Genomic DNA, 22,812 nt, shown 5'->3' with positions numbered 1-22,812 from the left:
GTCATCTGGCAACTCGCTGTCATGTCAGTGTGGTCAAGCATTGTAGACCTCTGTGAACCAAATATGCTTCAGGCTTGGGTTGAGCACAGGAGAGGGAGGAGGGAAAGGTCACTGGGACTGGGAGTGCCCACTTCCCTCTGTGAGCGTCACTGCAGTTCACCCAGCACCCTACCTCGCTCTCTCTGGACCCACTTCCTCTTGCTGCTGGCTCCTCCCTGTTGAATAACAGCCAAGTTGCTTTGGTTTCTATTTCTGTGTCAAGTCATTCCCTCTACAAAGGACTTCCTGGCAGGTGTGAAAGGCAGCGGTGGCCACAGAGGCGGTGGAGAGATGGCCTTCAGCGCTTCCCAGGGTCCCTACCTGAGCCCAGTGAGTTCCAGGGCCATGGGCACAGGGCTGCCTCAGCCAGGGGGACACAGCCCTGGGGCTCTGAGGAAGCAACTCCTGGGTGGCAGGAGATAGGGGTGGGGCATGCCAAAGAGAACACAAGCACGGCAGAAATGTCAGTGGAGGTCATCCTGGCACACCTGTGCCACGCTGAGCTCGCTCATGCCTGGAGGGATGCTCATCCCCACGAGTCATGGGGTTGACAGTGTTGACTGAGCTGTCCCGCCCTGTCCTGTGTGCTCAGGGGGAGAGGTGTAGAGCGGGACGGTTCATGTAAAGGGGAAGCAAGCACGCTTCTGGGACAGTAAGGACACTAACGGGCATGGTAGTTAAGGGTGCTTACTGCGAAGATGGCCTCCCTGGGTCCAGTTATATACTGGCTGGTGGTCTCTGGGCCTCAGTTTCCATATCTGTAAAGTGGGAATAATACTTGAGCCCCCCACTCCCAGGGTTGGGCTATGGATTAAGGAGGTAGTGTATCTAGTGTGTTTGAACGGTACCTGGAACACTGTCAGAGCTTTGGGAGTGTTTCGTGTTATTGGGAGTCTGGGGGCAGCAGGGAAGGCCTCCTGAGGAGGTGTCTGTGCTCTGAAGGGTGAGGCAGAGTTAACCAGGCATGGGCATGTGAGGGCATCTGCAGAGGGGCAGTCTCAGAGGTGAGAGGGGGCGAGGACTGTCCCTGCAGTGTGGGGTCAGAGGGCTGCAGGTGCCTTGCTGAAACTCTGTGAGGCTTATGAGTCCCCTTCAATCATGAAAAATCCAAGGCTCAGGGAGGCGAAGGCCAGTTGCCAAATGCCCCCAGATGGGAGTGGAAGCCCCAGGAGCTCAGGAGCCTTCAGGGGTCACTGTCCTCGGCCGGGTCCTGTCATAGGATCTCACCCCGCCTTGGCAAAGAGCTTCCCAAGGGGCTGGAGAGGTGGGCTGATGGGCCTTTCCTGGGTGGGGAGGCAGAATGGGGAGGGTGGACAGAGGCAGGGTGCTGAGGGCAGGGAAGCTGCCAGGGCCCACCTCAGCAGAGGCGAGGGTCGGGCTTCGGTGCCCTCTAGTGACACTGAGTCCAGAATGAGGCTGCCTACGTAGTCCCAGCTACCTGGGAGGCTGAGGTGGGAGGATCATGTGAGCCTGGGGAAGTGGAGGCTGCAGTGAGCTGAGACCATGCCACTGCACTCCAGCCTGCATAACAGAATGAGATCCTGACTCAAAAAAAAAAAAAAAAAACCACAAAACAAACAAAAAAAAACCCAAAACCAGCTTCTTGCTTCTGTTGTCACATCTCCTCTCTGACTTCGATCCTCCTGCTCCTTTTTATAGGACCTTTGTGATTACATTGGGACCACCTGTAAAATCAGGGCAATCTCCCCATGCCAAAATTATTAATGTAATCACATCTGCAAAGGTCCTTCTACAACATATTCACAGTTTCCGGGGATTCGAATCAGGATGTTTCTGGGGGGTGGCCCACTGATACCCAGTGTTACAAGTTTCTTGTAAATTCTTCCAGAGATATTTTATCTATAAATAAATAAATCCAAGTCCATAGCCTTCCCCCACCCACTTTTTATACAAATGGCATCATTCCACATCGGTGCTCAGAGTTTTCCTCTTTTTCTTTTTCCTTTCTGTCCTCTTTTTCTTTTCTTTTGAAGGCTACACAGAACTTGTTATATTATATGGAAATACCCTAATTTATTTCACCTTTTTCCTGTTGGAAGGCTTTTAGGCTCTTTCCAGTGCTTTGCTTTATAATCCTTTGTGTTATAATGCTGCAATGAATAACCTTGTTTGTAGGATAATATTCAATTTAAAATCTCATTTTTCAGGCCAGGCATGGTGGTTCATGCCTGAAAATCCTGGCCCTTTGGGAGGCCAAGACAGAAGGTTCACTTGAGCCCAGGTGTTCAAGACCAGCCCTGGCAACATATCGAGATCCACTCTTTTCACAAAAATTTGAAAATTAGTGGGGCATGGCATGGTGGCATGTACTTATTTGGTCTCAGGTATTTGGGTGGCTGAGGTGGGAGGATCACTTGAGCACAGGAGGCAGAGGCTGCAGTGAACCACGATCACACCCCTCACCGCACTCCAGCCTGGGCAACAGAGTGAGAACCATCTCAAAATAAAATAAAATGAAATAAAAGTCTTGTTTTTCAGAATTTGGGGGTGCCATTGAAGACATTTTGAAACCTCACAGAACTTTTTTGGGGAACTTGTTGCCTTGGAGATTAGCCTGCCCTGTGCCACCCCCATGATCTGTACTTGCTCTTTCTGCCTCCTGGCTTCCTTAGTTCAGCCTTGTGTGTACTTGCGAGCCCGTGTCCATCACACTCTGCCTTCAATTCTAGACCCTGTGGTGTGAATACGCTTGAACGGAAGCCGCATGCTTCCCAGGAGGGTGTGTATTTTCAGCATTGTATCTCATGATAGTGTGAAAGGCTCTGGAGAGAATCAGAGGCCTCCACAAACAGGCAAGGGGGAAAATGTTCCACAGATGTGTTTCAGGGACAACAAGCTTCCCGATCCTAGGCCATGCTGGTCCATAACTGAATCAGGCTGACCCTCCTACCCCCACACCGCTGGTGTAGACAGGAACAAGAAAGAGAAGTCAGAGACACAGAGAAGCTGTGATTTCCTTGAGGTCACTAAAGTATTTAATGGCAGAGTTCAGACCTGACCTGAGGGGCAACGAAAGACACCACCCTCAAATCCATGGGGAGCAGAGTCTATCTGAATCAGATCCCAGATTTCCTGGGGCTTTCACAGTGCCAGGTGTGTACACTGAGCTAGGACGGGTTTCCCAGGGTTCTGTGTGGTCACACAACTCAACAATGCAGACCAGAAAGCAGTGGCCAGTAGGCTGAATTTGGCTGGCAGGTGTTTTCTGTTTCGCCTGCACAGCGTTTAACTTGTTATTATAGGAAATTCAAACATGCAGAGAGAATTGTACCATCAACAACACACACCCGTCACTCTGTTCCAACAACGATCAACTCAGGCCTATCTTGCTTCATCCTATACCCTCCCTCGCTTGCTTCCCTTCCCACCCTTAGATATGTGGAAGCGAATCCAGAGATACCATTCCACTGCAAATATTTCACTGTGTATCTCTATAATATGGGAATTTTGGGGGTTTCATTTGAGACAGGGTCTCCCTTTGTTGCCCAGGCTGGAGTGCAGTGGTGCAATCATGGTTCACTGCAGCCTCGACCTCCCAGGCTCAAGCAATTCTCCTGCCTCAGCCTCCCAAGTAACTGTGGTTAAAGGTGTTCACCACCACATCTGGCTAATTTTTTAATTTTTTGTAGAGATGGGGGTCCCACTATGTTGCCCAGGCTGGCCTCAAACTCCTGGGCTCAAATGATTGTTTTGCCTCGGGATTGTGGATGTGAGCCACTGTGCCCAGCCAGGAACTTTTACATAATCCTTTTTGACAAAAATTTTCCCCCAAGAAATTAGAAAGTTTTACCAAAAAAAAAAAAACAAATCCGGGTTTCTGTCTTCTCTTAAAACTTTGGAAGCTCCACCAATCCTGGGCCCAGATGGTAATCACTGGTTAGTGCTGAGTAGATGTTGACTTTTCAGGCGAGGGGTGTGACGTCTACTTTGCCACAGTCCCCACCACTCCTTACCTGGCCGTGTGACTCATAACACGTCACCTGCCTGGCTCCTTTAGGCATTTAATTTGTGTTGGAAATTGACCTAAAGGAGATATTAGAGAAGACATTAAAAACTTGCAGAATGTGAAAATTAGCTAGGAGATAGAACTGTGCTTTAATGCGAGTTGTAGAACCACAGTGGATATGAGGCATTTCGGAATAAACTTTGAAAACTGGAAGTACCAGTTTGTGAATTTTGCTCAGAGAGAACAAGGTGGGAGGTGGGTGACAGTGGAGAAGCATCTCCTATGTGCCAGTCTCTTCTACCACAGGCTTTCTCTCACGAAATCATCAGTCATATGCAGTAGGAGAAACACCTTCCTATTTTACAGATGAGGAAACTGAGGCAAAGAGAGGTGAAGTAGGCTTCCCAAGGCCACTCAGGTCATGAGCAGCAGAGCTAGGATTCAGACCTGACTCTGAAGCAATGCATCCTCACCACGGCCCATCGCTCCTTTAAAGAGCCCGGGACAGAGAATTTGACAAAGTGGTAGCCCGTGGGGCCTGGGATGGGTGGGCAAACTACACTAGGGCTTGGGGCTGCTGAGGGCCTGAGGGAAGGAATGGGGAGCCTGGGGGCAGAAGCAGAGGAGGGGGCTGCCCCACGGCTACAGAGGGCATCTGGGAAGAGGCTCTGCTGAAGGTGGCCAGGAGGGCAAAGGTCACGGTGGCCATTGTTATATGGTGGTGGTGGGGAGAGGGACATGCCTTCCTCTTGTCCCTCTCAGGTGACCCTCTTGGTGGAACCTGCAGACCCTTGATGGGTCCCTTTGCTCCCTTGAGCCTTCTGAGTCTCCAGCCAGGGCCCTGGGCACTTTGCTGGGAGCTTGGCATGAGGTCCAGCAGCCCCCATTACTACCTAGTTCCTTACCAGCCCAGGGCGTCTGCCTGCTACTTCCCTGCCTGGAAGGAAGGCCTTCAGCCTGGTGCGTTCCTGATGCAGCCTCCACTGCCTCTCAGACTCTCACACAAGCTCAGCTCCCTGTCGTGTCCCCTCAGGGCCAGGCTTCTCCTTATCACAAGCTTAGACTGTCTGAGTAACTAATTGGATTTGTGTCTGCCTCCACACAGGACCCTAAAACCCCTGCGGCTGAGACTCCGTCTATACTGGTCATAGCCGCACCCCATCCCCTTGCATGGCGCTGTCACACCGAGGCCGGCCACTGACTAGCGCTGGAGGGGAGAAAACGGGAGGCCGGCCACCTCACTGACGGCCCCACACCTTCTCCCTGCAGGCTGTCCCCTTTTCTGGAACTATCCAAGGAGGTCTCCAGGACGGACTTCAGATCACTGTCAATGGGACTGTTCTCAGCTCCAGTGGAAGCAGGTGTGTGTGTGTAATGGATGGAAACGTTTCACTCCAGCCTCGTCCCTTAGTAAACCACTGTGCCTGGGAGCCTGGGTTAGTTCAGGCAACAACATCCAAGCTCACGTGCCTGGCTCAGGGGAGGCCCAATGCGTCCCTAACCCATGCTGCTGGGCACCACTCCGCAGGCACAACCTGCAGCCAGGGGCGCCATTAACCTGGACTCCGGGATGAATGGGGCCCTGGGAGCTGGCGGTCTAAGGAGGGAGTGGGATGGTCAGAGTTGGAGGGTTATGTTCTGGGTTGAACCTTGCACACTGTGACTAAGAGTTACAAAAATCAAACTTCCTCCATTTCCCATCACTGCTCTCATCCACTCTGAAGCTCTCCTTCTGCTAACGTGAAAATATTGAAAATTGACATTCAAAGTAATTTGGTCTCTTTTGATTTCAAGGCCTTTTCTGGAAACTACTAAGTCAATTCAAAATACTAACATTGTATCAGGGCAGTTTCCCACTCCCTCCTCCCTCCCAAGATGGGCTGACTGGGAACACAGAGGAGCTCACATGGCTTCTCAGGGGCTGGGAGGGCTCTAGACTCTCAAGCAGGCCTGGCTGACCCCTGCTGAGGAACCCTGACCAGGGGGCACAGGAGTGTGCAGCTCTCTCCTGTCTTGGTGGAAGACCACGGGTGGCTGCCTGCTGAAGTCTGTGGGGCCCACAGAAGAGCCTCTGGTCTCATGGCTCTCTCTCGGAAGCCTCTCTGCCTCAGTCCCAGGGGACCTCTCCTTAAGACCTTCTGGGCCTCGCAGATCCCAGCTCAACCTCAGCTCGGCCACCTAGATTCTTGGTGACCTCCTCTGCCATTGCCATCCTGCTGTGGGACTTCTCTGAGAGCCTGCAGTGCCCCCAGGAGATGCCACGGGCAGGGAGGCCCCGATCCCCCTGAACCCTGCAACCAGGGGAAGCAGGACCAGGCCTCTGATCTTCCACCCCTTCGTCTCTCCCTGTCCCTCAGGGCTTCCCACTCCCATCCTGTGGAATAGAGACAGATCCTACCTCAGAGGGCGCTCTCCTCTCAAGAGATTTCTGCCTCTCCCTTCCTTGGGGCAGGAATTTCCAAAGGACTACAGGGATGAAGCTGAAGGACCCCAGAGGAAAAATACATGCAGAGATATTTCTAATGCAATCTTCTCCATTTATTCATTTAATTATTTAATTGTTTTCTTTTGAAACAGAGACTCTTTTCTTTCACCCAGGCTGGAGTGCAGTGGTACGATCATAGCTCACTGCAGCCTCGAATTTCTGGGCTCAAGAGATCCTCGCATCTCAGCCCCCCAAGCAGCTGGGACTATAGGCATGTATCATGATGCCTAGCTAATTAAATATATATAATATATATATTTAATACTTTAAAAATATATATATTATATACATATTTTTTAAGTAGAGATGAGATTTCGCTGTGTTGCTCAGGCTGGTCTTCCACTCCTGGGCTCAAGTGATCTGCCTGCCTCAGCCTCCCAAAGTGTGGTGATTACAAGCGTGAGCCACTGTGCCTGGCCCCAATTTCACATGCTCTTTACATTTGTTCTCTTCTTTCCCACTTAGTCAGGCAAGTGCTGGCCTCCAACAAGTGTCCACTGGCACGGAAGGCTCTGTCTTCTAGGTGTGCTTAACAACTTCCATCTTTGGTACCAATCGGTAATCACTTTCCAAGACCTATGCTTCTTGTTTGCTCATGCCAGCGCTTTTCCTTAGCCATTTTCTACTTATTTTTAGAAAGTCATGCTGTAAAGGCAAAATGCAATAACTGCACAAAAACACATTGGATCCAAATTAGAGAAACAAAAAGGATGCCAACCAAGCAGTCTCTGCCACGCAGGTTCTATGCAAGATCCCAGACAAACGCAGGCCAGAGGCGCCAAGGCCCTCCTCGGCCATGCCACAGAAGACTGTTTGCTTTCCCTGGGCCTAGGTTTGCTGTGGACTTTCAGACCGGCTTCAGTGGAGACGACATTGCTTTCCACTTCAACCCTCGGTTTGAAGACGGAGGGTACGTGGTGTGCAACACGAGGCAGAAAAGAAGATGGGGGCCCGAGGAGAGGAAGATGCACATGCCCCTCCAGAAGGGGATGCCCTTTGACCTCTGTTTCCTGGTGCAGAGCTCGGATTTCAAGGTGAGCAAGAATCCCCTCCTCACCTCTCACCCACAGGACTCCCAGCCCTATCAGGTGAATGTGAATGGCCTTTAAGTAATCACTTTAATTGACATTCAGCCAGAGTGAATGTCACTCTACAGATAACACGACCATTTCCTTGTAAGGTGTTACCCATGGCTGCGTAGTCTCCTTCCGCACCTTCACCTGGATCTACAGGTGCGCCTGCTGCTTCTTTTACTCTGAAAATAAGAACTAGAGGAGTCACCACGTTGCTGTTTGGTGTTGTGTGTCTTTGAATTCCAAGCTCATTCCATTCCTCTGCTGTCACCATTCCTCCTCTCCAGGTCGCTGGTAATATTTATTTTTCAGCGACATTGTTCCAGCCTTTATCCAGGGTCTATTAAGGGTATAGTTCTGTAAGCACATTGCAAATTACCTTTGAAGGAGAGTAGGTCTCTGGGCTTGAGAAGCCCGTGGGTAAGTCAGTCTGAGTATGCTTATCTGAGATAAGGATGTTCCCATCCACTCAGTATGCAACCTGAGGTCACCTCTCCTCTGTTCCCCATGAGTATTTTATGCATATATAAATAATACCCCTGCGGTCATAAAAAAGAATGAGATCATGTCCCTTGCAGGAACATGGATGGAGCTGGAAGCCATTGTAGGAGCAGAAAACCAAACACCGCATGTTCTCATTTATAAGTAGGAGCTGAACGATGAGAACACATGAATACAAGGGGGGAAACAGCACACACTGGGGCCTGGTCAGGGAAGGAGAGCATCAGGAAGATTAGCTAATGGATGCTGGGCTTGATACCAAGGTGATGGGTTGATCTGTGCAGCAAACCACCATGGCACCCGTTTACCTAGTTAACAAACCCGCACATCCTGTACTTCTGCCCTGGAACTTAAAATAAAAGTTGAAGGGGCTGGGCACAGCAGCTCACCCCTATAATCCAAGCACTTTGGGAGCCTGAGGAGGATGGATCACTTGAGGTCAGGAGTTCAAGACCAGCCTGGCCAACATGGTGAAACCCTGTCTCTACTAAAAATACAAAAATTAGCTGGGCATGATGGTGGGCACCTGTAATCCCAGCTACTTGGGAGGCTGAGGCAGGAGAATTGCTTGAACCACTGCACTCCAGCCTGAGTGACAGAGTGACATTCTGTCTCAAAAAAAAAAAAAAGTTGAAGGAAAATAAATAATAAATAAATGAAGCCCCAGGTGAGCTAAGACTGGAAAGACAAACCTACTGCAGTAAACAACCAGAAGAATGAAAAGCCCAACCACTGGAGCCCAGTAGAGACTCGGGTTGATGCCCTTAGGGTCACACACGTTCCTGTAACTGGCCCCACAGTGAGGCCCAGACTCAGGTCTTCATTTTCTAGAAGGAGGGTCCAGGAGCGCAGGGGGAGGTCCCCATCCCGGCCTGGGGCGCCTCCCCCGGAACACGTGCTCTCCTCTGGCAGGTGATGGTGAACGGGAGCCTCTTCGTGCAGTACTTCCACCGCGTGCCCTTCCACGGTGTGGACACCATCTCCGTCGATGGCTCTGTGCAGCTGTCCTACATCAGCTTCCAGGTCAGACTGTCCACCTGGCACCGGTCCCCGGGGCTGGGATGCAGGGCCCAGCGTAGCTGTGCCTAGGCCCTGCTGGGTGGACCCAAGCCAATCTCCTACCCAGGTGACTCTGGAGACAATCTCTGCTTCCCTGTCCCAGTGCCTGCCCGCCCCTTCTCCTCTGTCACTCTGCCCTCCTTCTGTGTCACTGTCTCTGTCCAGAACATCTGCCTTGGTCTCCCAGACTCCTCGGCTGCCCCTTTCTCCTCACTCCTTGATTCCCACCCTGGTTAGGAGGCCATATTGTTCTAGAAAGAGCCCAGGCTCAGGAACCAAGCTGAATCCAGTTCAGATTCCCAGCTCTGCCATTCATCCTCTGTGGGATCTCAGACAAGCGACTTTGCCTCTCTCAGCCTCGGTTTCCTCATCTGTAGAATGAGCAGGGCCACTGCCTGCCCCCCATGGGTGGTTGTGTGGTTCAGTGAGGAGACAGATATCAGAGGTCACACAGTGGCCCCCTGGGCACACACCAGGGTAGGTTTGACCTCTGTGTTTTAAAAAACTTTGAATGTGTTGCCAACATCTGAAAGGTCAGGAGAGCCAGGTACGGTGGTGGAGGTCTGCAATCCTGGCTACTCAAGAGGCTGAGGCGGGAGAATCACTTGAGCCCAGGAATTTGAGTTGTGCCTGGGCAACACAGCAAGACCCCATCTCTAAAAACTTCTTGTTTGAATAACAAAAGAAAATAAATAAAACTAAAGAAGATCAGGAGATACCAATACCACATGAAAAATGGGAAGATGAGGGTATGTGGGGCCCACATTCCCGCAGGGCACCAGCAGCTGGATGGGAGCTGCTGCTACCCTTTCAGCATTCGAGGGAGCTCCCTGGGATGAGCAAAATGTGCAGTAGGCCCTCAGCAAATCTGGGCTCCTCACCCTTTGGTCCTCATCTCTCATTCCCTCCTTCCCTGACTCTCTCCCCTGCGGGTGGAACGGAAGAGCTGGAGGGAGACTGCCCCTCTGCGCTGCTCACCGGAGCCTGGCCCTTTCCCCTCCCGCCTTGGCATGGCCCTAACCACCTTGCCGCATCCCCCTGCCTGCCTGGTCTCTCCCTCTTGCCCCTGCCTCTGCCTTTCAGCTTCTCCTTGGCTCTATTAATGCTTTTCCTCACCGGCCGGTGCCTTTTGTTTTAACAGAACGCCCGCACAGTCCCTGTTCAGCCTGCCTTCTCCAAGGTGCCTTTCTCCCAGCCTGTCTGTTTCCCACCCAGGCCCAGGGGGCGCAGACAAAAAGTGAGTTCAACACAGAGGCCCTGGGTGGCTGAGCAGACAGCAGGAAGGACCCAGGGTCTGAGAGGCTGGCCCCAGCCAGCAGGTCATCAGGGCCTACAGGCACCATCTTGCCCACTCAAGAGTTCCCTGTTTCTGTCCGCTGGGCACCCAGAGCTGGGGACCTGGGAGTCACCCTGGATTCTTCACTCCCCCTTCTTTATGTCTCTCCAAGGCACCAATGTATCTCCCTCCCAAAGTCACCAACGTGGCCCAGGCCTCTGGGATTCCTCACCATGACGACAGTTCCCCACCCCCCACACCCAACCACTGCCACACTGACCTTCTTATAAGCAAATCTGATCACATCCTCTTCCTGCTTAAAAATCTTAAAAGCCCCAAGCCCTTCAAATAAAGCCCAAATTCCCCAGCAGGGCATACAGATTCTTCCTGAGTCTGGCTCCAGTCAACCTCCCTGCCTCACCCCCAACCCACGAAGCTCACACAGCCTCCACGGCTCACACGAGGCCCTCGGGCCACCATGTTTTTGCACATGCTGTCCCTGGTCCCGGAAGCACCCTCTGCCAGCCTGCCCCCAGCACACGCCTAATTGCCCTTCCATGCTCTGCCTAAGTGTCTCTCCTCAGGGAGTCCTGCCTGTCCAGAATATTGTTGGACGCTCCTGCCATGTCCCCATGGAGTCTGTACATATCTGTGCCATGCCAGTTCACAGCACCCCATTGTAACTGTGTTTGCGTGTCTGTCCCTGTCACTCTACCCCATCTCCCTATGCCCATGAGGCCCCAGAGGGCTAGGACCATGGCTTATTCATTTGCACAGTGCCTGGCACTCAGTAGGGGCTCAGAGAATGAATGAATGTGGAATGTGGTTCTCACAGCCAGGGAGAATGGGATACCAGCCAGGGCAAGAACAGTCTACTGGGTGGGGCAGGATCCAGGATAAGGAGGCGAGCAGCCCTTCCTCTGGCCACTCAAGCAGTGGGGACTGGGAGGAGGGGTGCTTTGTCTCCACAGTCTTCCTATGGCCCATCACAGTACAGACAGGGCACCTGCCTCCTGCCACACTGACTTCAGGACTGGTTGAGCCCCAGGGAACTTTCGCAGGTCAGCCCAACTTTGGCCCTGGTCCTGGCACTGGGGAGGATAGAAAGTGTGCTGGGTACAGTCAGACAGAACTGGCTGCTGTTTTGGATTTGATCCCTTCCACCTGGGCGAGCTTGGGCAAGTTGCTTAATCTTTCTGAGCCTCATTGTCTCATGAGGGACACAGGAGCTGAGGCTGCTTCCCTCATTGGAAAGCACTGAAGCCCAGGAATCGACCCACAGTAGGCCTTCAACAAATACCACTTCTCACCTTTCGGGTGAAATATGGCACTGGAAGTAATGCTCTTGGCTGTGGGAGCTACAGAAAGCAGTGAGGTCTCTATCAAACCCAGTCTTCTCTCTCTTGAGAGGAACAAATGGGGATACTCTACCTCCCAACCTCAAAGCCTTGGGCACCTGGGGGTAAAAATCTGGGTGCCACAGGCTCAGGAAGGCTTGCTTGGGAGCAAGAGGGAGGCGGGTGTGTCTGGGGAGGCATTTCTGAGCACAAGAGCCTCCCTGGAGTTCTGCCATCGTCTCTTCCCGTTCTGTGGTGCCTGTGATAACCACCATTCTGACTCTCCTCACCCCTCCAGCCTCCCGGCGTGTGGCCTGCCAACCCGGCTCCCATTGTAAGTCTCTTGTTTTCTTTTTGGATCCTCTTGATTTTGGCTCTTCTTCTGGGCTCATGGAGGAGGCAGGGCCAGGCATTGGGCCTCTCCCATTGGGAGTGGGGAAGGCAGAGGCCAGGCCCTTGACCGTCTGCCCAGCCTGGCGAGGTAGGGGGTTGGATGTGGTTGGCTGGCCGTGATGAAGCAACCTGAGCTGCCACCCCGTGGGCAGCCACGGAAGACCGTGTCCCGCATTCCCTTCTCCCACCTGCAAAGGGAGGCTAGGCTGAGAGACGTTTCCCTGAGAGGAAAGATGGGCCAGAGCCACCAGCGTTCCCATCTGTCTTCTCCAGGGTTCTAACCTTTGCCCTCCCTCATCCCCTTGAGAGAAGAAACACCTGCACTCACCCTCTGTGGGGTCTGTGGGGCCACTGGGCTGATGACACCCCCTGGAGGTGCCTGCCTTGTGGCGCCCTCTGGTGGGAGCTGGTGGTCTTCACGCGGGAGAGCCTGGGTGAGACCTGGTTTCTTTCTTCCAGATCCAGACAGTCATCCACACGGTGCAGAGCACCCATGGACAGATGTTCTCTGTAAGTCTACAAGTTCTGGCCAGTTCACAGCTGCACAGTGTCCTCCTTCACCAAGAACTAAACTCCCTAGAGCCCTAGAGTTGGGAAGAAAGCGGTTCAGCAAGGAGGATGGGGACACTAGGGGCTGAGTCCTTGGCTCAGGTGACATGTGGCTAAAGCCGCCCTTGGGACAGCAGAGATTCTGCAAGAAGCAGGATTTATCCAGTGGTGGAAGAGGCAGGTTCCCTAGAGACTGGGAGGGAAACTGGTCCACCTGTCACCAAGTGGAGAGTGCAGTGGCCCCAGCACCCGGATGTGAGGTTCCTGGCCCTGCATCCTGCGTCCCCCGGGTGTCACTACTGAGCAAAGGCTTAAGCTGTTCTCCTACTGGTGCAAATCAGGCGGGAGGCTTAGAATTAGTGGGGCTGCCTGTGGAGGGGTTGAGGGGCAGGTGACCGTGGTGGGGTCCGGGAACACGGCAGGAAGTTCCAGGAAGGCTAACATGAAAAGGGAGGTGGACGGGAGAGTCCAAGGGCCAAAGCCTCACGAGGTCAGCCTCACAGTGGAGCCCCCTCTAGAATGCGTGGGTGCGCGTGGGTGAGTGCTCGTGCACACATGCGCTCTCCCACTGAATTTCCTGGTTTCTTTTCAACAGACTCCCGCCCTCCCACCTGTGATGTACCCCCACTCTGCCTATGTAAGTGGTTTCTCAGGGAGGGCAGAGGTTCTGTTTGTGGTGGGCAGGCTGGGGGTGAAGAGCTGCTGCGGGGGTATCCACTGGCCTTGAAAAATGAAAAGCGGTCCTTCGGTAAGCTGAAGGGCTTCAAAGCATCCCAGTGAATTAGAAGAATGTGGAGAGGAGCTTTCAACCTTAAAACTGTCATGTCAATGTGAGCACATTGCATGGCCCTCCCTTTTCACCCCACGAGTCTTGTTGTGTTTGGCCAAAGTTCCTTTCATGACGCTAATCTAAGCCCATGAATTTGAGGAGTACTGGAAAGTTTTCCTTTGGCTTTTACGGAACCAAGTAAAGATATCACGAGCTTCTTCTCAGCTGACAGCCCAGATTCATGGGAACTGGTACAGTCTTCTCCTTCCGTGTGGTGGCTGCCCTGGCTGTCACTGGCTCCTCTGTCCCCCTCCTTCCCACAGCCAATGCCTTTTGTCACCACTATTCCGGGAGGGCTGTATCCATCCAAGTCCATCATCCTGTCGGGCACTGTCCTGCCCAGTGCTCAGAGGTAAGCCAAGGGCTCCAGTGACCTCTGGGAAGAGAGAGCCCTTCAAGGTCATTCCAGCCATTCCCCTGGCTTTGGGCAGGCTGCAGATGACGGGGAGGAAATGGGGCTCAGAACTCAGAGGACAAAGGTTCAGGTGGGCCGCCCACCCCAGGTTCCACATCAACCTGTGCTCTGGGAGCCACATCGCCTTCCACCTGAACCCCCGTTTTGATGAGAACGCTGTGGTCCGCAACACCCAGATCAACAACTCTTGGGGGTCTGAGGAGCGAAGTCTGCCCCGAAAAATGCCCTTCGTCCGAGGCCAGAGCTTCTCGGTAAAGCACCGCAGTCTGGAACTTGGAGAGGCTCCTATGGGTGTACAGGGGGAGGGGTAAAGGAGGTCTGGGGTGCCTTGAACAGGATGGGGGCTGATGCCTCCGGGATGAGGACCCAGAAGAAGAGAAGGTGGCCAAGAAATTATTATTATTATCATTATTTTCCTGCATGAAGGAAGTGTTGGGATCTGCTTTTTCAGATGAGGAAAGAAACTCAGAAGTGCAGGTTACTTGCTTGCGGTCACACAGCCAGTGTCAAATCAGATCCAAGAAGGAGGTGTTTTTCATTTCTTCACTTATTAATTCAACAATGATTTTCTTGTCGCCCGCTTTGTGCAGGAAGCAGCCCGCGTGCTGGGGGCGCAGTCATGAAGCAGGCAGACCGGGTCCTGCCTCCAGGGAGTTTACAGTTTAGGTGGCGAAGGAACAAGGAAACTAAAGCATGGAGAGATTGTCACAGATAACGACAGTGCCATGCACAAAGCAAGACAGAGCGATGAGATAGAGTGAGCCTGGGAGGGGCAGCGAGGGCCAACGTGCAGAGGCGCGGGTGTGGCCTGTCCAGGAACAGCAGGCGGGCGTGCTCCGCCCTGACTACACATTCAAACCACCCAGGGAGCTTACAAAGGAAATATCAGTGCTGGGGCCCAGCCCAGGCCAGCGAGGCGGTCAGCTGGGCATTCGCATTTTTAAAATATGCCTTAAGTGATTATACTCTGCAATCAGAGTTGAAAATGGCTGATGTAGGGCTTTGCAGCCATGGAAAGGAGCTTGGATTAACACAGTGAAAAGCCACACAGGAGTGTTTCAAGCCAGGGAGCAACATTCTTTGATTTGTGGACAGCTGTGTGACCTCAGGCAAGTGACTTAACTACTCTGTGCTTCACTTTCCTCATCTACAAAATGGAGTTGATAATCATATGAGTCGCCTAGAGTTTTAAGAATGGAATGAGACAGTATCTGTAGCATGCGTAGGACAGTGCCTGGCACATGGCGTGTGTGATAGGAGTGTTAGCTATTGCGAAGGGAAGGAGGTTTTAACATTTGTACCCTGACTGCCTCATGGAGAAGGCATTGGGGTGGAAAAGACAAGTTAGGAGGCTGATGCTGCAGGAGCCCAGGCCCGGAGCACTCCTGTGTGCTGGGCCCGAGGGATGCAGACAGCACAGGCCAGCGCTCCTGTCCCTGATGGGGTGGGAACAGTATTGTAGGCCAGGGAACAGTACAAGGGAAGGAGCATGCACAGCCTGTTTAGTGAAGCGTCGTCGCTCAGTGGGGATGGAGCGCAGGTGAGGGGCTTATTAACGTCTGAGGAGGGAAGGAGGGAGGGAGGGAAGGAGGGAGGGACACAGGAGGCTGCAGTGTGAGTGGAGGACTTCCCAAGTGTAGTGCAAACGGCATGATCTCTGCACAGGTGTGGATCTTGTGTGACGCGCACTGCCTCAAGGTGGCCGTGGATGGTCAGCACCTGTTTGAATATTACCATCGCCTGAGGAACCTGCCTGCCATCAACAAACTGGAAGTGGGGGGCGACATCCAGCTGACCCATGTGCAGACATAGGCGGCTCCCTGGCCCTGGGGCCGGGGCTGGGGTGGGGGGCAGTCTGGGTCTTCTCATCATCCCCACGTCCCAGGCCCAGCCTTTCCAACCCTGCCTGGGATCTGGGCTTTAATGCAGAGGCCATGTCCTTGTCTGGTCTTGCTTCTGGCTACAGCTACCCTGGAACGGAGAAGGCAGCTGACCGGGATTGCCTTCCTCAGCCGCGGCAGCACCTGGGGCTCCAGCTGTCCAAATCCTACCATCCCAGGAGGCCGGCACAGCCAGGGAGAGGGAGGAGTGGGCAGTGAAGATGAAGGCCCATGCTCAGTCCCCTCCCATCCCCCAGGCGGCTCCACCCCAGTCCCAAGCCACCAGCTGTCCACTCCTGGTGGGAGGTGGCCTCCTCAGCCCCTCCTCTCTGACCTTTAACTTCACTCTCACCTTGCACCCTGCACCAACCCTTCACCCCCTCCAGGAAAGCAGGCCTGATGGCATCCACTGGCCTCCACCAACTGACCGGAGTGTTCTCTTCAGGGGACTGGCTCCTTTCCCAGTGTGCTTGAAATAAAGAAATGAAAATGCTTGTTGGCACATTCATGTGGGTTGACCGTGGCTTCTTTAATTCATTTGGAGGCATTTTGGAGTCTGTGGAATCGGGCGGGGGGGCTGCTGAGAGGAGTGGGACGGGAGAGCGTGGACTCCCTTTGGGCAGGGGGTCCTGACCTCACACCTCCTCCCAGAGGGTGTTGGAGAAAGCAGGCTGGGGCTCCAGCCTTTTGGGCAGGAGTCTCGGACACAGGAAAGGTGGTAACAGGAAACAGCCCCATGCCCCCAAGATGGGAGAGGGGCTGGGGCAGAGCCTGTGAGGGCCACAGCAGGGCCAGAGCTGGCTCCTCAGACCTGGCGTCCCAGTGGGAGGAGGTGGCTTGGGGAAGGGGTGTCAGGAGAAGCCAACCCGAAGCACTGTCTGGCTGTGTGTTCCACTGTAGGTCTCCCCGGCATTAGGGGTTCAGGCTTGCATGGGAAAAGTGGTTCTGTGTCCATGTGTGGGGTTCTGTCAGCCACTGGGCCACTGCCAGGCAGCCCAGCTCTGCGTCCATGTGATGCCGACACATCCTGCTCAGCCCAGCAAGAATCCAGTTCCTCAGGCCTCAGCGTAGTCCTCAGAGCAGTGGCACCAGCAGCACCCAGGAGCTTGTTGGAAACGCAGCATCCTGCACCCCGCCCAACCTGCGAGATCAGAGTCTCCGTTTTCACAGGACTCCAGACGAGGCACGCACATTAAAGCTGGGAAGCCCTGGTCCGGAGTGGACTCCTGGCCGTGTTGCTGAGATGCACAGCTGTCACGCAGGGCACGTCTGGAGCCTGAAGTTGGCACTGCACCTTCTCCTGCCACCTGAGATGCTGCTGCTAGAAGGAGGAGGGGAGAGGGAGGGTCCCGGGCCAGGGAGCCCCGGATGCACAGGCCAAACCCCAGCTGGGAGCCACATGTTGCCAGGACCTCAGCAGCCACCGCTGAGTTCCTTCCTTGGTTCTCACCAGGAGAGGGAAACGGGCCCAGTCTCTTGAGAAGCCTTCCCTGGCTGTCTCCAAACCCAGGAGGGTCCCTAGTCTCTCGGGCGAGGATGCTGTGACCCACACTTGCCTCGATACCCTGCCTTCCCAGGGGCCACATCCGTACTGGCCAAAGTCGCATGAGACAGGTGGCCCTAGAGCAAAACGCTTTCTAAGACAGTGTCCAAGAAGAACCTCAAGACCTTCCCTGAAGCTCTGGTCTCGTACGAGATTCCCACTCTCGCCAGACCCCATGTCAGATTCTTTGTGTGGGAGGCAGGCCTGCGCCCTCCGCCCTACCACGGGTCTTTGGACCAGCACGAAGCTCCATCTGCTGCTGTCACAGCTGGCAGCCATTTCAGAGGAGCCATGGCCTGCCTGGGGTGTCCTTCTGTGGGGGATCTGTCCAGGCTGTGACACCCACCAGCTCCCCACTCTATATAACTCAGGGCCGCATTCCCAACAAAACATCCCCTAACCCCCCCCCCCCCGCCACACATACAGTGTGATTAAAGTAAAATTCCATCATATAAATATCTCCATCAAGGAATCATACAGGGAAGGCCCAAGTGGCCGTTGGGAACAGACTAGGGTGTTAGTTTTTTAAACAGAGGCCTAAACAATTGTACCCAGGGCAGTTAAATACACAGCGGTGCAACAGCACCTCCTGGTGGTCACTCGAAGTGGTGCACTCAGCAGCAGGTTCCATCTTTCACCCACTTGCCAGGCCTGTCATTGAAGCTTTCGTCTCCAAGGGACCAGGGAGGCCCCAGCTTGAGAGAGGAGGCTCTGATCAATCCAGGGTGCTACTTGGTAGGAGGTCAAGTAAAGGCCTTGATGGGGAACGAAGTGAAAAAATAAGATGTGAGGCTGGGGGATATCACTTTCCTCCATCTCCCCAGGCCCCATGACCTCAGATAATGCAGAGCTGGCTCCATGGTTAAGTTCTGTGCTGGCAGCTTTAACCCCTCCTGTGGGCCGTCAGAGGGCTGACATCTCCAGGCTCTGCCGCCCCGTCCTTCTTCGCCTCATAGGGAAATACAGCACCAAAGATATCTTCATGATAGCGCTTCTGGCTCTTTTGGTGGAAACAGAGACCAACGTGTGAAGTCCAGGCTGGGATGAGCCCCTGGGGCTGCCCAGCTTCCCTGTCACATGGACCTTCATGAGCCATCTGTCTTCCCAACTGTCATACTTAGACTGTGCTGGAATCTGGTTTAGAGCCTAACCCCACTCAGCACCTGCTCTGGAGCGGGCCTTCTAACCATCTCCAAAGCTTTACTTGGCATTCTCATGTCCTGTCCAGCGCTCACCCCCGACCCAAGATGCTCCAGGAAGTGTGAGCTCTGAGATAAATACATTTGGGAAACGCTACGTCCTTGCTTTCCTCCCAGCCTTGAAGGGTCCCGACGCACAGCAGCAGGTTGAAGCCTCCCAGAAACCTTGTAGTAAAGCAACGTGCTTGCCTTGGCTTAACTAAGCATGTCCCAGGCTATTCGACCTTGGAACCTTTTTGATGCCAAATATCTACCGACCCATTCAACCCATTTGGGGAAATGCCTGTTATCTCCTCACTGTTCTTCCAGCACGCCAGCTTAACTCCCACCCCCGGGCCTTTGTCCCTGCTGCCCCCTCCAGAACAGCCCCGAGTGTTTCCTTCAGTGTCCACGGGGCTCCTCCTCGCTATCTCAGGTTTATTCTCAGACGCCGCCTTCCAGCTCTGCCTTCCCTGGCCACCCTATTTACAATTACACTCCCCAGCGTTTCCTGGGCTGTTTCCTGCTGTTTTTCTCCGAAGCACTACACCTCTTTCTTTTGGGTTTGTCAGCCCCAGAAGAATGTAAAAAATTTTTGTCCGTTTCATTTACTGCTCTATCCCTGACACATAGTAGGTGAACGTATGAATGTGTCTTAGGGAGAGTATGGAAGTGACAATAACAGGCTTTGGAACCAGAGAGAGGCAGACTGAACTCTAGGCTCTCACTGCTGTGGACCCCATAGGCCCCCTTCCCTCTGTAAAACAGGGTGCTTCCCTCATAAAGTCCTCGGCAGGACTGAATGAAATGCCACATGAAAATCCCTGGCAAGCACTTGGCCCAGTGGAAACCCTTGATAAATATCACTATTATCTTCATCAGTGAAATGCAAGCCCTTCCTGCTGCAGGGATGAGGGTGAGCAGACGCCAGCCTGGGTGTAAATAAGAAGTGTGAGGTTCACACGAGGCTGACGGGGGGCAGTCTTGCTCTCCCCTGTGTTCACAGCCTTGCTTTGGCCACACAGATGCTTTCTGAAAGGGGGTTTGGGGAGAGGCCAAGGAGACCCTCCTGCCCCCATTCCACAGACGGCAAAATGGAACCCATTCACCCGACTTCCCAAAGCTGCGACCAGTCCGGGATGTGCAGCGGGGCCTTCTGACAGCCCACCCAGCTCAGATCTCAGCCACTGCTAAGATTCTCTTGGGGTCCAGAACTTTTCTGGGCCTGACTCCCCTGGGTCTACCGGCCACCCCTGGTCCTGGCTCCAGTGGCCTGTGCCCTTGGCCAGGACCCTCAGCCCACACACCCCCTATTATTAAACCTTGAGCTGAAAGAAATAGTCCTCGACCTGCTCCTCATTCAAGTTCAGCTTGGCAGCCACCAGCTGCTTCAGGGTGTGGGCCACATCCCAGGCCATGCGCACACATCCCCGCAAACATAGAGGTCTCCCGGCTCCTTGTGGAGCACACAGCACCTCGCTGGCCAGCTGCTGCTGCAGGATGTCCTGAATATAGACCTGAAACCAGAGGAAACAGTGGGTCCAGTTCCTGGGCACTGGCGACTAGGATTGCAGGCAGGCCTGCTGGCCTCAGGGAGGTGGGGAGAGGGCACTAAGGGCTGTGGAGTGAGTCCCCTCCCAGCCAGGACTTTGCATGGGGCCAGGCTCAGGATGAGGAAGAGCATAGATTCCCCGGGGGCTGGGCTGGGAGTAGAGAGATAACTGCTGGACACAGTCCTGCCCTCGAGGGGCTGACCGTCCAGTGGGGCTCCCAGACTGTCTCTGAATTTGCCGTGCTTCAAAGAGGCATTAATAGAGGCAGTCCCCCCACACAGGGCTCTGCCTACACCCCAGAAAAGTCAGCCTCTCAATGCAGACTGTCCATCAGGTCCCTGCAGGGTACAGATCCCGGGCTCCCCAGTGAGAAGATCCAGGAGTCAGTGAGGGACTCTCTGCTCCGGCTCCACACAGGATGCCCACTGGCCCCAGCACTGGGCACAGAGCACTGGGCCCGGGAGGTGCCCTGATGGGACAAATGTGTGAGGGCTGAGAGTCTCTTCTGACCACCCCAGGCTCAGGGGGCAACGCGGCCTGGGGGCAGCAGAGCCTGTCTGAGGGCCATGGTGGAAGCATCGGCCGCCCTCTAGCTTTGCTGGGTTTGAGTGTAGCCAGCCTGGACCACCTCTCCCCAGGCAGTCGCGTGTCCCAGCGGGCCTGCTGACGACCTTCAGCAGGCTGGGCTTTGGCTTAACCCGCGTGTGACCTAGGTTAGTCCCGAACCTCTCCGGGCTTGTCGCTTCTGCTGGAAGAGAGAGCATAATGCTCTTCACAGCATCACCCTGATGGTTGTGAAGTATCCGCATTTCAGAGCTCAGGAGCTGAAGGCTCAGGGAGGCGAAGGGCCTGTGGGGACCCCAGGGCTCATCCTGGAGCCTGTGTGTGTAATGCTTCACCTGTTTTGAGGCTCCATTTATCTTGAGCTTGCCAGGCAGGCGGGAGTAGGCTGTGTTCACCGCATGCAGCACCCCTTCTGGGCAATCTCCAGCATCTCCTCCCGGTAGAGTGGTCCTCACCTGGGCAGTGGCACCGGAACACCAGGGTCACATGGCCTCCCCCCGCACTCCTGCAGGAGTCCCGAGCTGTTGTTATCATGTTGGCCACCAGAGGGTGAAAAGGCTCCAAGCCGAACTAGAATTCTCACTTCACTCCCACAAGTATCCCAGTTAGTTAACAGCACTGTCCCTACTTTACAGATGAGGAAACTGAGGCCCAGGACATTCCGATCACTCATCCATAGTCACACAACCCAAAGCACAGATGCAGGATTCCCTCAGCCCATCAGAGGTCAAAAGCAGGGACTTTCCCGTTACCTCCACTCCCGGGAGAAGGAGCCCTGGCTCCAATGCCTGAGACGGGAAGGCGGCCGTTCTCACCCACAGAGGCCCGCACAGGGAGGCAAACTTGGGAGTCCTTCCCTCCAGAAAGGTCTAGGAGCCGTTTGTGGGGCTGCGGTTCTGCCCCCAGGCAGGCGCTGCCCCCTGGTGCCCCTCCCACCTGGGAAGCCTCCAGCCTTACCCTTGTGCTGGGAGTCATGGAGCCGCTGCTGCCAGAAACTGCGGAAGGGGGCGATGCCTGTGCCAGGCCCGACAAGGATGCAAGGATGGGAGGGGTGCTCGGGGAGGTGGAAGCCGCTGGCACTGAAGAGGACAGGAGAAGAGGGGGCCAGCCCTCAGACACCCCGGGCCCACACACACACAGGATGGCTGGGGAGCTGGGCCTGTGGGGGGCGGTCGTGAGCGGGTGGAGAGGACAAGCAGCTGCTATTTGATTTCCCACATCCTGCAGGCTGCTTCACCTCTGTCCAGCCACCAGCACCTCCCCCAAGTCCTTCTGAAAAAGGGCCAAGCTCACTGGACTCTGGGCCCCTCCAGCACCGCTGTCATCGTTGTCCCTGCTAGAGACAGCCACAGCGGTGTGACCCCAGTGTCTTCTTTATGGGCCAAGGGATCCCAAACAGCACCTAAACCCCAGATCTCCCCCTTTCCTCCCGGAACCCCAGGGATCGGCGGTCCCACAGGGAACAGAGCGGAACGGGTGCTTACTTTCGTATAAAGCAGGGCACTTGGTCTCGGGGCTTCAGGCTGTTAAGCCATGTGCTGCAGACGCCATGGTGCACGGAAGCCTGGCCATCCGCAAAGATAACACAAAGTGACCAACGTTCCCCACTGCCCATGCGCAAACCGTGCCAGCTGCTCCGCCCACACCACGGCCTCCTTGGACGCCCCCACTCAGGCACTCTCAGGACTCAATGAGCAGCTGTTTGTCCTCCTGGTTCTGAGCTCCACCCTCTGACAGCCCAGAGCTGAGGAAGGTTGAAAGGGACTTAGAGAGGCTGCAAGCTGCTCCTTCTGCCAATGCGGAAACCGAGTCCCGGAGAGGAAAAGTGATTTGGCCAAGGTCCCTCAGGTCTTGGTGGAATCAGGTGGACAGCTCAGGTTCCCTGACTCCTACTCCAGTGCTCCTTCCAAAGACTTTCTCCAGGAACACCCGCAGCTCACCTCTGAGCTCCACTGACAGCAGCATGAAGTGACCCCTCGGGGTGGCCACTGCTGTGTGCGCTCTTGTGTGTGGCCCTTGCTGGCAGCAACCCTGGGTGGTGGATGAGCTCTGCGCATTTCAGCCTGCTCTGGCGCCTCGCTTTCCTCCTCAGTGGCCCCTCCTGGGCTTGTAGAAACCCAGGAGGTCTCTCTGGGTTCTGTTCCCCTTACAGTGGCCCAGCACTTGAAGGA

General features: G+C 54.5%; 1 protein-coding gene and 1 long non-coding RNA gene across 2 annotated transcripts; one reads left to right on the top strand and one right to left on the bottom strand.

The window, feature by feature from the left end:
• Window positions 1-225: 225 nt before the first annotated feature.
• On the top strand, window positions 226-16,228 carry LOC117084266 (galectin-9B). The gene is made up of 11 exons (XM_033212843.1): window positions 226-369; window positions 5,276-5,367; window positions 7,324-7,525; window positions 8,978-9,088; window positions 10,266-10,361; window positions 12,036-12,071; window positions 12,590-12,640; window positions 13,275-13,316; window positions 13,772-13,860; window positions 14,012-14,174; window positions 15,589-16,228. Exons 1-11 carry the CDS (start codon window positions 331-333, stop codon window positions 15,733-15,735), a joined length of 1,068 nt encoding a protein of 355 aa, XP_033068734.1. The 5' UTR covers window positions 226-330; the 3' UTR covers window positions 15,736-16,228.
• A 2,071-nt stretch (window positions 16,229-18,299) lies between these two features.
• LOC117084270 lies at window positions 18,300-20,997 on the bottom strand. Its single transcript, XR_004437378.1, has 3 exons — window positions 20,977-20,997; window positions 19,847-20,041; window positions 18,300-18,346 (listed from the first exon to the last, which is right to left on the bottom strand). It is a non-coding gene; the product is annotated as an uncharacterized LOC117084270 (long non-coding RNA).
• Window positions 20,998-22,812: the final 1,815 nt, after the last annotated feature.

Source organism: Trachypithecus francoisi, unplaced genomic scaffold, assembly GCF_009764315.1.
Source record: "Trachypithecus francoisi isolate TF-2019V2 unplaced genomic scaffold, Tfra_2.0 Contig00462_ERROPOS126671, whole genome shotgun sequence".
Taxonomy (NCBI): Eukaryota; Metazoa; Chordata; class Mammalia; order Primates; family Cercopithecidae; genus Trachypithecus; species Trachypithecus francoisi.
This window is presented reverse-complemented; position numbering and strand designations above follow the sequence as displayed.